Source organism: Peromyscus leucopus, chromosome X, assembly GCF_004664715.2.
Source record: "Peromyscus leucopus breed LL Stock chromosome X, UCI_PerLeu_2.1, whole genome shotgun sequence".
In the NCBI taxonomy this organism is placed as follows: domain Eukaryota; kingdom Metazoa; phylum Chordata; class Mammalia; order Rodentia; family Cricetidae; genus Peromyscus; species Peromyscus leucopus.
The window spans coordinates 90308110-90319874 of record NC_051083.1 but is presented as its reverse complement, the minus strand read 5'-3'; the positions used below and the strand labels follow the sequence as shown (position 1 = coordinate 90319874).

The 11765-nt window shown below is 42.6% G+C and overlaps 1 protein-coding gene across 1 annotated transcript; it reads right to left on the bottom strand.

Annotated features, from left to right (window-relative positions):
* Positions 1 to 8622: 8622 nt before the first annotated feature.
* Zcchc18 (zinc finger CCHC-type containing 18) lies at positions 8623 to 11746 on the bottom strand. Its single transcript, XM_028855735.2, has 4 exons — positions 11512 to 11746; positions 11141 to 11192; positions 10835 to 10974; positions 8623 to 10417 (listed from the first exon to the last, which is right to left on the bottom strand). Exon 4 carries the CDS (start codon positions 10319 to 10321, stop codon positions 9155 to 9157), a length of 1167 nt encoding a protein of 388 aa, XP_028711568.1. The 5' UTR covers positions 10322 to 10417; positions 10835 to 10974; positions 11141 to 11192; positions 11512 to 11746; the 3' UTR covers positions 8623 to 9154.
* Between the last annotated feature and the right edge of the window lie 19 nt (positions 11747 to 11765).

Here is an 11765-nt window from a genome sequence, read left to right as displayed (position 1 = left end):
TTAAAGGCATATGCCACAGCATTAAAACATGTACAGAGGCTGGCCTGATCTACAGAGTGATTTCCAGGAGAGCTGGGGCTACACAGAGAAACCCTGTCTCGAAAAACCAATAATTAATTAATTATTTAATAGATAAATAAAACATGAAGAATTCTTGAAGCTGCTTGATGAATAGATGACGTTTCATTACACTGTTCTCTAAACTCTTGTGTGCTTAAAAAATTCCATGAAAAACAATTAGTATAATCATTTGAAAACTTGATAATTTGGAGAATTTCGTAAAGCCAAATTGACTCTTACATATTAAAGTCTCTAGTAGCTCAGAGGTAAAAGAGTATTAAAGACAAGTTAGGAAATGAGGAAGAGGCCTGAATGTGAAGCAGTGCTATCAAGTAGGTCATGCCAAGGGCTGCCCTCCCTCCTCCCTCTGCAAGGACAGGTGATGTATATTTTACCTGCTCAAACATAAAACAAAAAATCATCTTTAATTGACTTGTGCACACCACATATCCCATACTTGTGTTAATACAGATATGTATGTTACCTTTAAAAGTTTTTATTTTCAGAACAAGGGGATCAAACATCAATGAAAAGGGGTGACCCAGGTGATCCAGCATCTCTGAGTGCCTTTCCTCTGAGCTCTGCATCTAGAACAGCTTCAAGGCTGCTGGCTGAGATGGTCCAGCCTCACAAACTACTCTACCCAGGACCTTAGATAAGCCTTTCACTTTTCCATTTCATAGAGACTGGACAACAAATAATACAGCTAACTCTCCCAGGACTTGAACATTATCCCAATTTTCCAAGTGTTCCCTTGTTGCTTCCAGACCACAGGAAGCAGTCTAGAAAACATAATGCCTTAATTCTCAAGAGGTAGGAATGGGTGGGTTTTGGTTTTTCAGTGGGTTATGGATGTTTATCATCATTTAAGGGGGTTGGTGACAAGTTGTTATTGGTAATGGTCAGAAAAAAGCTAAACAAAGGAGATTAGATTTAGGGATCTCTTTCTGAAGGGAAAAGGAGGGATATGATATAGAAATGATGGGATAAAAGGGTGGATTATTGAGTCCACTTTTGAACAACCACTAGTCTCAAATATTTTACATTGGTATGGATTTTTGAATATTCATACAAATTTAAGGTTATTTTGTTAGAACATACTCTATATGTTTCTATTCTTGTTAAAGTATTGTGCCTATGCAGGTCATTTATAAATATAATGTAAAGTTCTAGTCCTTAAAAGCTATTATTACAAGCTGTTTAGGATAATTAAGAAATGCAAGTTAGTAGTTAGTCATCTATAACAATCAAACTTGTAGTTATATTAGGTATGTTTTCAAGGCTAAACAGATATATTTTAAATAGATAGATGGTCTTCAAACACTTCAAAGACCTATAGAATATGGCATTTAAGTTATTTTAGTAACATAAAGCATTTCATGTCAGTGAGACACATCTGCTCCTGGCAGCACCAAACTACTTCAGAGAAGATGGACATTGAAGAAACTCCATATGGAGTATGCTTTCTTTGTGGCAAAAGTTAGCCACTGGGCAAGAAACTGGCTTGCTTTGACTGCTGATGGTATGCTGTCCAAATTGGACAAGCACGACACAAAAGAAGGTGACTACTGAATTTTGCCAAGACAAGGTAGGACAGTTCTTCAAAAATTCCTTCTTCATAGAAAAGTCTGTCAGATATTCTAGACTGGTAGGCTGAAGACAGATAACCCAATGCTACAGAGGAACCTTGGGTGACTGTCCAGGAAGCCATGTGTTTCTATCATTTCTTACAGTTTTTGAAGTTGTTTGGAGTGCACTCCCTGTTTACTAAGGTAATATATCTTCCTGGAGTCTTTGATGGAATTGAAGACTAGATAGTCATAGTTTTCCTTAGTTATGATAGAAGGTAAATTAGATAAAGAACTTAGGACTCACCAAGATAGGATAAATAATGGAGTATTTTCTCTGAAATTGCCAAATACAAATTGATTGAACATTATAACTGTAATTCTTACCTGTGAATTGTTCTTATTGTATATAGTTTTACTGTGTTAATATTAAATCCTTTCCTTTTTATTTAGACACAAAAGGGGAAATGTTGCAGAATAATCTTTCTGTACACTGTGAATATGTGTCTTTGCCAAGGCACCTTCTGATTGGTTTAATAAAAAGCTAAATGGCCATTAGCTAGGCAGGAGGTGTAGGTGGGAGAAAGAGAGACAGAGAGAACACTGGGAAGAAGAAAGGTGGAGTCACTAGCAGATAAGAGGGAATGGGCATGCAAGAAAAGTGGTAAAAGCCATGAATTACATGGCAACACATAGATGAATAGAGATGGGTTAATTTAAGTTATAAGAGCTAGTTAGAAACAAGCCTAAGCTATTGGCCAAGCTTTTATAATTAATAAGAAGTCTCTGTGTCATTATTTGGGATCTGGCAGGAGGGACTGAAAAATCTGCCTACACACCTTTGTAAAAATGTTCTTTTACCATAAAGACTCCATGAAATTACTTCCACATTGGAACATGGATTTGAGGGCACCTAAATCCCTTTTACAAGGCCATGGTCACTCAAATTTGACTCCAAATAAGCTAGCTATTACTGTTTGAGTTGAGGACTGTATTTTTTCAACACACAAATATCGTATTTGTGTTTTGAATTTTTTTCATCCATCTTAATTCCTTTTCCATACCATGTCTAGAAAACTAAAATGTCTCATTTCCAAATTGGTTTATAGAAGCACTGATCTTTCCCTGACTTTCTGTCTTAGATCATGTCATGAAGAAATTTTCTGATTACCTTTTACCTATAATAAGTCATAAGACACTCCTCATTCCAAAGGGATCTGTGCTGCTTAGAGAAGCCAAGAAGAATCTGAGCCGGGAGGTGGTGGCGCACGCCTTTAATCCCAGCACTCAGGAGGCAGAGCCAGGTGGATCTCTGTGAGTTCAAGGCCAGCCTGGTCTCCAAAGTGAGTTCTAGGAAAGGCGCAAAGCCACACAGAGAAACCCTGTCTCGAAAAACCAAAAAAGAATCTGAACAGGACAGTCATTGCTAGGTTTTCTCCATAGGGTAGGCTCTCTATCCCTAAAATACTAATTAGATGTGTAATAGTGAAATGCAGAGAGAGATTTATTCAATGTGACCATATTGGGAAGAGGAACAGATATCCCCAAGTCTATCTCTTGGGTACCCACATGAGCTTTAGGTTTAAATAGAGGAAGACTGGGGCAAGGGGCAGGAGGTGTGCATAATTAAGCAGGTCTCCTCTGAGTGTTACCTAGTTGACTGTATTGCCTCAGTTCTGGTTCTGCAGGGTGGTCTAAAGAAGTCCTTATTGCTGTTAAGTGCTTGAGAGATTCAATCTGGCTCACTGGAGTTGGTTACTTCTATACTAGTGTGCAGCTCTGCTATCATAGAGAATTGCCCTCGTCTGAGGGAACGTCCTTCCTGTGAGGTTCTGCTGTTCCTAAAACCCATGGTGATTGTAGGTTTAGGACACTAACTTGTCTTTGTGCCTTAAAGAGAGGTGATGATGCATGGAGGCACTCCTTGAATGATGAGCATGCTTGTGTGCAGAGGTTAACAGGTAGCCCAAAGGGAAGGGGGAAGACACAAAACAAAGGCAGAAATGCCAGGTTTTCTCCTCTTGGTATCTTCCTGTTGAAGGTACATAGTTTTCTTTTTCTTTTTTTGTTTTATTTTGAGACTATGTAGTGTAGCTGGAGGGCTTCTCTCCAGGTTCCCCAAGCCCCGCAGTCCCACAATCCACATATAAAATAATCACTCAGACGCTTATATCATTTATAAACTGTATGGCCGTGGCAGGCTTCTTGCTAACTGTTCTTTTATCTTAAATTAACCCATTTTTATAAATCTATACCTTGCCACGTGGCTGGTGGCTTACCAGAGTCTCTACATGCTGCTTGTCCTGGCGGTGGCTGCAGTGTCTCTCCTCTTTCTTCCTGTTTCCCCAATTCTCCTCTCTCTTTGTCCCGCCTATACTTCCTGCCTGGTCACTGGCCATCAGTGTTTTATTTATATAGAGTGATATCCACAGCACTTCCCCTTTCTTCTTTTTTTAAAAAGGAAGGTTTTAACTTTAACATGGTAAAATTACATATAACAAAACAATTACCGAGCAAGAATTATAGTTACAATATTAAAGAAGATGTCCTATCTATCTTATATTTGTGAGTTTAAGGTTTTATAGCTAACTTATCTTTTATCATAACTGAGGAAATTACGACTATCTTGTCTTCAACCACATCAAAGACCTGAGAAGGAACATAATGGTACCTGAGGAATGGTAGATGGATGTAAGCAACTTTCAGGAATCTTGCAAGAGTAGACCAAGACAGCTGGCAACCTGGACAGTCACCTAATGTTTCTCAGCATTGTTGGTGCATTCAAATTGGCTACAGGCCTAGAGTATCTGACAGACCATTTTTAGAAGCAGGAATTTTAAGAGACCATCTTACCCTGTCTTGGCAGAGTACAGTGGTCGCTTTCCTTGTGTCCCGCTTGTCCAGAAAGGACAGCATTGCATTTGTACTGTCAGCCATCAAGGCAAGGGCAGTTCTTTGCCCAGTAGGCCATTTTGTGCCAAGAAGACAAACTTCCAAATGGAAATGTCTTAGAAGCACAACATTCTCTCAGGATCAAATTGGTGCAGCCAGGAGCAATTGTGTCTCATGTCAACAGAATTCTAAGTTATTTAAATGCCATATTCTCTAGGTCTATGAAGTGTTTGAAGATTACCTATCTATCTGAAATATATCTATGTATACCTAGAAGACTTAACTAACATGGCTACAGATATGATTATCATAGATGACTAATTATTAATCTATTTTTTAATTATCCATTACAATTTTAAATGAGTTATATAAACATAATACCTCAAACAAGAATAGAAATATATATATATATATACAGTATAACAAAATTAACTTCAAGTTTGTATCAATGAACTAAAATTTATACCAATGTAAAACATTTTAAACATAAACTAAAATCTATACCAATGTAAAACATTTTAAACAAGTTGTTCTTTAAAAGTAGGTTCATTAATCTACCCTTTTATCTTATCATCTCCATATCCTCCTATATATCATATCCCCTTTTCTTTTTTAGAAAGAGATCACATTTATAATCAACCTGTTTTAAATAAAAATATTGGTTTTTCTCTGTCCCACACCAGAGGGCTCTTCTGATTTGGGACACAAGAATCTCTTAACCATTTTTTTTAAAGCAATATGTCTGGGTTTAGAGGGGGAGTGAGCCAATTCCACCTCTAAAGCCAGCTTGGTATATTTGGGAATTTGGGCGTAGCATCTCTTACTACTTCCTGCTGGAGGGGGGCGCTGTATCTTATGGGGACGCAAAGAAAATTTTAGACCTATGGGTAGTCCGTGAGACTGTATTGTGTGAACCAGTTGCCTTGAAACCAGTCTGGATGTTGGATCATCTGGGCCATGGTGTCATCGGAGACCTTTCAGGGGGTCTTGGCTGGTGAAACCTGATGTATCTTAATCTGGAACAAATCCACAGCCTTGGCTTTCTGTGGAAACAAAAGCAGAACCTCTTTTCCAAAGTAACATATCCTTATATCCAAATTTTGAAGTCAAGGTACCTTTAAAATATACATTTTGGCATAACTCAACAGCTTTTGTAATCAAATGTTTTTCTTCAGTTACGAATATCAAAGACAACATAATCCAGATTTTATGTGTGATAGCCATCTTTACGTGGCTTATTACCTTCACTGTTTTTTTTTTAAAAACAATTTATTTTTAGATACTATTTGTTTATATAACGGTATATATTTTTTTTCTTTTAAGCCTATGTACATTTTTACATGCATTATAAACTATTTTATCTGAATCAGTCTTACTGTGAACTTATTGCTTTAAACTGTAGTCTTTTAAGCCTGAAACGGCGCTGTGGCTGCTGGCTCCGCCCACTTCAGCTTCCCGACATGGCGGTGGTATGTTTTCCGCCAGCTCTGGGAGTCATCAAGTCTCAGAAATAGTGGGTCTAAGCTTTTATCAAAGCAGCGTGTAGCCCAGAAACCTCTTTTTTTTTTTTAATAATAGTAAAGACTAAATCTACCACACAGCTTAATGTGCCGCTGGCAGACGCCTCATTCCCACCATACTGCGGGTCAAACACACACGCCAGGAACCCGCCAGTGTTCAAACCTGCGTTTTGCAGCGTCTAGCTGCCCGTATGAGACAAGAAGCAGGAACCTGGTTTTGGCTCTGTTTAGAATTGGTTATTAAATATTTTCAGGTTTAAGGTGGAAACTCGAGCCGTTGGGCACCATTTGTAGCTGGAGGGCTTCCCTCCAGGTTCCCCAAGCCCTGCAGTCCCACAATCCACATATAAAATAATCACTCAGACGCTTATATCATTTATAAACTGTATGGCCGTGGCAGGCTTCTTGCTAACTGTTCTTTTATCTTAAATTAACCCATTTTTATAAATCTATACCTTGCTACGTGGCTGGTGGCTTACCAGCGTCTTTACAGGTTGCCTCTCCTCCTTCTTCCTGTTTCCCCAATTCTCCTCTCTCTTTGTCCCGCCTATACTTCCTGCCTGGTCACTGGCCATCAGTGTTTTATTTATATAGAGTGATATCCACAGCAATGTAGCCCAGGCTGTCTTGGAATTCTCTATGTAAATTAGGCTGGCCTTGAACTCAAGGAGATCTGCCTGCCTCTGCCTCCAGAGTGCTGGGATAAAAGCATACCCCACTACACTCAGTTAGTACGTATTTCTTGAATAAAGGAAAACTCAGTGTCCCACAAAGTGAAATAGAAACGAACACTTTGCATCGTTTTTTGTGAAATAAGAATTCACACGCTTTCAGGTTTGTGTAGTTAAAAGGACAGGGAAGGAAGCCAAGATGAATCACAGAGGTTTTCAGATCACTCATCTATACTGAGTCTCCCAGGCAACTGCAATGAAAAGAATGGCAGTGGTGCCCACAGCATGTTTTTCTTTTGAAAATTACCTATTTTCTGAGGAAAATTATGGCTGCACAGAGTGTAAACCTGAGGAAGTCGCCCAAAACCATAGCATAAAACTGTAAAAAGGTGAGCAGCTAAGGCAGAAATAATCTTATAATCTGGGATTCAGGATAGATTTGAGAGTGTTAGAGAAGAGGAAAAAGCTGTAAACCTGAAAGAGGGTTAAGGAGGATCCTCTAGCTGTCGAGGTCTGAGCGACCTAGGCAGGAAGAGGTAGGGGAGTACCCCCCCCCCACACACACACACTTTAGCTCCTGAGATATGGAAGTGAGTGTGAGAAGCCCAGAATTATTCCAGAAGGATGCAATAAATGGGCCCCTTGAACCTTTGCCCCTGGCAAGTTCTCAGCCAAAGGATCCCAGGAACACAAGCCCTTCTACTCTCCTCCTGGTCTTGAAAGTTAAGGAGGCTGAGGCTTATGGATAACATGAAGTGCTGGAGCAGGGGAGGTGGTAATGGGCTAAGCAAAGATGGTTAACTCCTCCTTCATCACCAAGAAATGAGTGTGGCTTCAGCAAAGGGGATGAAGATGATATGGGGCGGGGGGAGGTGATACAGGACCAGAGGCTAGAGCCAAGCAGAGCCAAGTAGGGTGATTCTAGGAGAAGCACTGGAAGGCAAGTTGTGAGTGCAGCATCCCAGAGAAGCCTGCATAGGTTGCATGTAGCAGCTGACCCCTACTCCTCACTCGGGGCCTTGGCCTGAGCTCCCATTGTCCCCATCGAGTGGGCCAGAGAGCCTACTAACATAACCCGAGTCTCAGCCACAGACCACAGTGACCTAGGTTCTGTGTGAAACTTGCTGTCTACAATTGTTACTAGACTTCCTGTTTCTGCCTGCCTTCCCTCCTGATCAGCATGAGCTGTGTCCTTGTTTCTACCTGGCCAGATGTGTGCTTCCTCTCCCTGACATGCCAGCTGCCGCAGATGCACACTCTCTTGGACCTGTGCAAACCCTATTATATTGGGGTAAAATGATCCAGATTGAGGCTGCAGAGATATCTCAGCAGTTAAGAGCACTTTATGCCCTTGAAGACCTAGATTTAGTTCTAGTACCTACCCCTTAGAAGCTCCAGTTCCAGGGGATCTGACACCCTCTCCCGGCCTCTATAGGCTCATAATATATGCAGGCAAAAAGTCCTACACTTCAAATAAAAATAAATCTTTTACAAATGCTTCAGATCCTTAGATCAGCTTTCATTACACTCTCCTGTCAGCCTTACATGAAATCACTCTCCATTAGTCTTCTTAGTATAAAGACTAATGTACCCATAAGGAAAATGCTCAAAGAAAAATATCACATGTCATCTTCAGCCTCTGATCTCAGGCCAAGAGGTGAGGCAGAAACAGATGAACAGGGATGGCCCCTCTTTGACCCATGGTCAGACTTCACACGATACATTTGAGGCCACTGAGACATTGAGTACTTGGTGCAGATGACTGTATGAGCCTGGAGGCAGGCCAGTTAGAGGAGGCTTTGAAGAGAGACTTAGCTCATCTCCCATCTTACCTCTAAGTAAAACACCCCTGCTATAACTGTTAGTTTCAGTTTTGATATTCCCCAAAGATAGAGTATGCATGACATTAAATTCGATGCTTATATATTCATTTATTTTGAAGTCCACAATATATACTGCTTGATGAAAAAATACATATACAACAGCACTTACTGGTTTGATCACTTTTACCTATACATATATATCTAGGCACACAGGTACAGGGAAATACATAAGACATTCACCAAAGGGCTGACAATGATTGTATCAGGGTGAGAATTTCAGGTAACATGTACTTTTGCTTTTTTTTAAATTTTTTAATTTTTTTTATTTTTTTTTAATTTTTTTTTCACTTGGAAGGTTCAAAAAGATACCACTTTGTGAACAGACTAAAATCACCAGGGAAAGACACACAGGGAAACAACCATTAAGCAATCAGGGGAATGAATAAGCAAGGAATGATGTGGGGCCATCCCTCTCCATTACTTGGTACACAAGTCTGCTTTTCCTTCCCCAAGCAAACTGGTTTTGAATTAACTCCTTCCGAAGGCCACCCCATACCTGTTTCTTTCAGAATAAGTTTCTGAGGAGAGTTAAACACTGATCTGGGGCTGAATCTCACCCCTTAGAATGGTGTAGAGGGTTTTGATCTCTCCATATGAGTCAGCTCCTGCAGAGTGACTATCAGATTCTCAAAAACCTGGGCCTTGTTGCTGGTGCTGTCACAGGTTTCTTTTGCATGGCCCTCTTCACCACAGTGGGGGCAGCGGATTGGATACTTTCGCTTTCTGTTTCTACGCAGATCCCCAGGCCCATTATTCCTTTGTCCAGAACCACTGCTAGTGGAAGGAGACTCATCATCAAAATAGTTGGGGGATTCAATATCTAGCATCTGATCCTGAATAGTGTCTCTGCCTCGGAGGGAGGAGGACAGTGGAGGCACAGACTCCACCAGGATCACATCTTCATCTGAGTCATCCTGGGAATCATCTATCTCTATGACATTGCAATCAGCACCGCCTATCACTATAGGCAGGGAACCCTGAAATACGACAGGGCTGGCGGCCCTCTCCATTACTGACTCAGATCTTCTGGGCCGCTTATGAGCAAGCAAACGGTCATTCCGTTCTTCTTCCTCCCTTACAATCCTGATTAACTCCAGGAAGTCGGGAAGGCATTCCTGCTCATTATGCGCATGCATTTGGAGAAGACTCTTAAGCTTGATGCGCAGGTCCCTACTCAGCTCAGCCCCTACAAGAAGCTGGTGCAGTCGAACCCTGTTTGCGTCTCTTTCAGCAAGGACCCCTGCCTGAATAGCATTCTGCAGCTGCACCTCTAAACGGATCACATACAGGGACGGTTTCTCTCCATGTGCCTGCAGGGTGTTTAAAAATTTACCTTGTGCTGTTACACTGCTCTCAGACTCCCCAAACACCAACTTCATTGCCCGCAAAAAATCTGCCACGTTTAGATCGGGATTGGAAGCCTGGAGCAAACGCATGATCTCCCTGGCAGGGCCCCTAAGGGTTCTCATCAGGCGTTTGAGCTTTTCCTCCTCAGGCATATGCCACTCTGGCAGGACCTCATGGACTTGGCTTAGCCAGTTCTCAAAGGTTTCCTCCCCCTGGGCCAGCTCTGCCCTCCCAGAGAACAGCTTCAGGTTTCTCTCTGCTATGTTGGCTATCAAAGGACCGAGACTCCTCCCCAGGGCCCTCAGCATGGAATGGGCCAAAGGCAGAAAAGCTGCATTCTGCCTTCGGCTGTTGCCCATCCGAGCAAGGATGCTAGCCATGTCTGACAACAATCGGATATCGCTTGGGCTCTCTGTGAACCAGCGCAATGGGCAGCAACGTTCCTGGGCAGTATCTCCCTCGGGTTTGGGTAGGAACTGTAAAAGAAAAAAAAAAAAAAAAAAAAAAAGCTCAAAACCACAGTGATTGGAAAGAAGCTGCTAATCACATTTTCTACAGTCTTGTATATTTGCCCAGTGCCCTAAAACTACTCAGCAGGAAACTGGCACTTACAACCTTGAGGAGCAATAAGATTTCTCTGTGCTAGTGAGGCCTTTGTCTGAGCCACATTTACTCCCTCCCCACTGTACCCCCCCCCCCTTACTCACTGCCTCTTCTCTGGGAGAGGCAGCAACTGTTGCTTGGAATTCTGGCTGCAATAGCGGCTGGAGCCCATACTAGGCTCCCAAAATAGAGAGCAATAGAGTAGGCCTCACAGAATTATGTTAATGAGTAAGGCCTTCCGAAAAGACATTCCGGTCACAACGCTCCCCTCCCCCTTTTTTGATTCTTACCGGAGCTGGAAAACTGGCCTTCGCCTTTATTTAATTCAGTCTCTGCAACAGGTGCTTTTTGTGGGAGTTCTGGTCCTGGGTAGGGTTGATCTCTGTCCACAGGCCTCTCAGATCCGGGTCCTCGGAACCTCTAGGTTAGACTGCGCCATAGCAAAGGGAAGGGAAGAGGAGGGTCTGAGACGTCAGAAGCTGTCTCATCCTTCCTTCAGCGACTCCATTGTTGCCAGGAGGAAAAACCGTACAGAATAAAAGCCAAAGGGCCCACCCCTCCCCCAATACGCTTCACCCGGGAAACCAGCGGCCTACCAGTTCCGCAATCAGCCACACAGAATTCAAGTTTGCAATCGGCTTTGATGGGCTGCCATGGAGAAAAAGAAGAGAGGTTGGATACCCTCCCACCTCCGTATCTATCCCCGAAGAACTGAGAGAAAAGGGACTTCAGAACAGACCAATTGTGAATTTTCCCCTCTGCCCTTTGCTACCTTCCCGGGGGTGGGGGAGGGGAGCCCTCTTTCCAATCAAGGCAAATCCTACCCTTAGCTCACCTCCTCCCACCATGTAGCCCGATCACTAGGGTGTTCACCTCCTTGCCTCGAAATTGCCTGTTCTGAAGCCCCAAATAGTAAGGTTTCATCCTCCCATCTCCACATTATGCGATTGCGCCTCCCTTTCTTTACCTGGACTCCGAAGAAGAACGACGGATGGATGATCCTGCGCCAGGAATCGCTGTGTCGTTTCTTAGGCCCTGCAGAGAAAGTATGGCGCCTCAGCCACTGAGCTGTCTAGGCCACCCAATGGCGCTGGGCTGCCGAGCCAGGGATAACGCAGTCGTCGCCGCGGTTTCCAAGGCAGCTGCAGCTGCCCCCGCCCGCTCTCCAGTTCAGCCTGCAGAGCTGCAGCGGCTGCTTTTAGCCTCTGCCCATTGAGACAA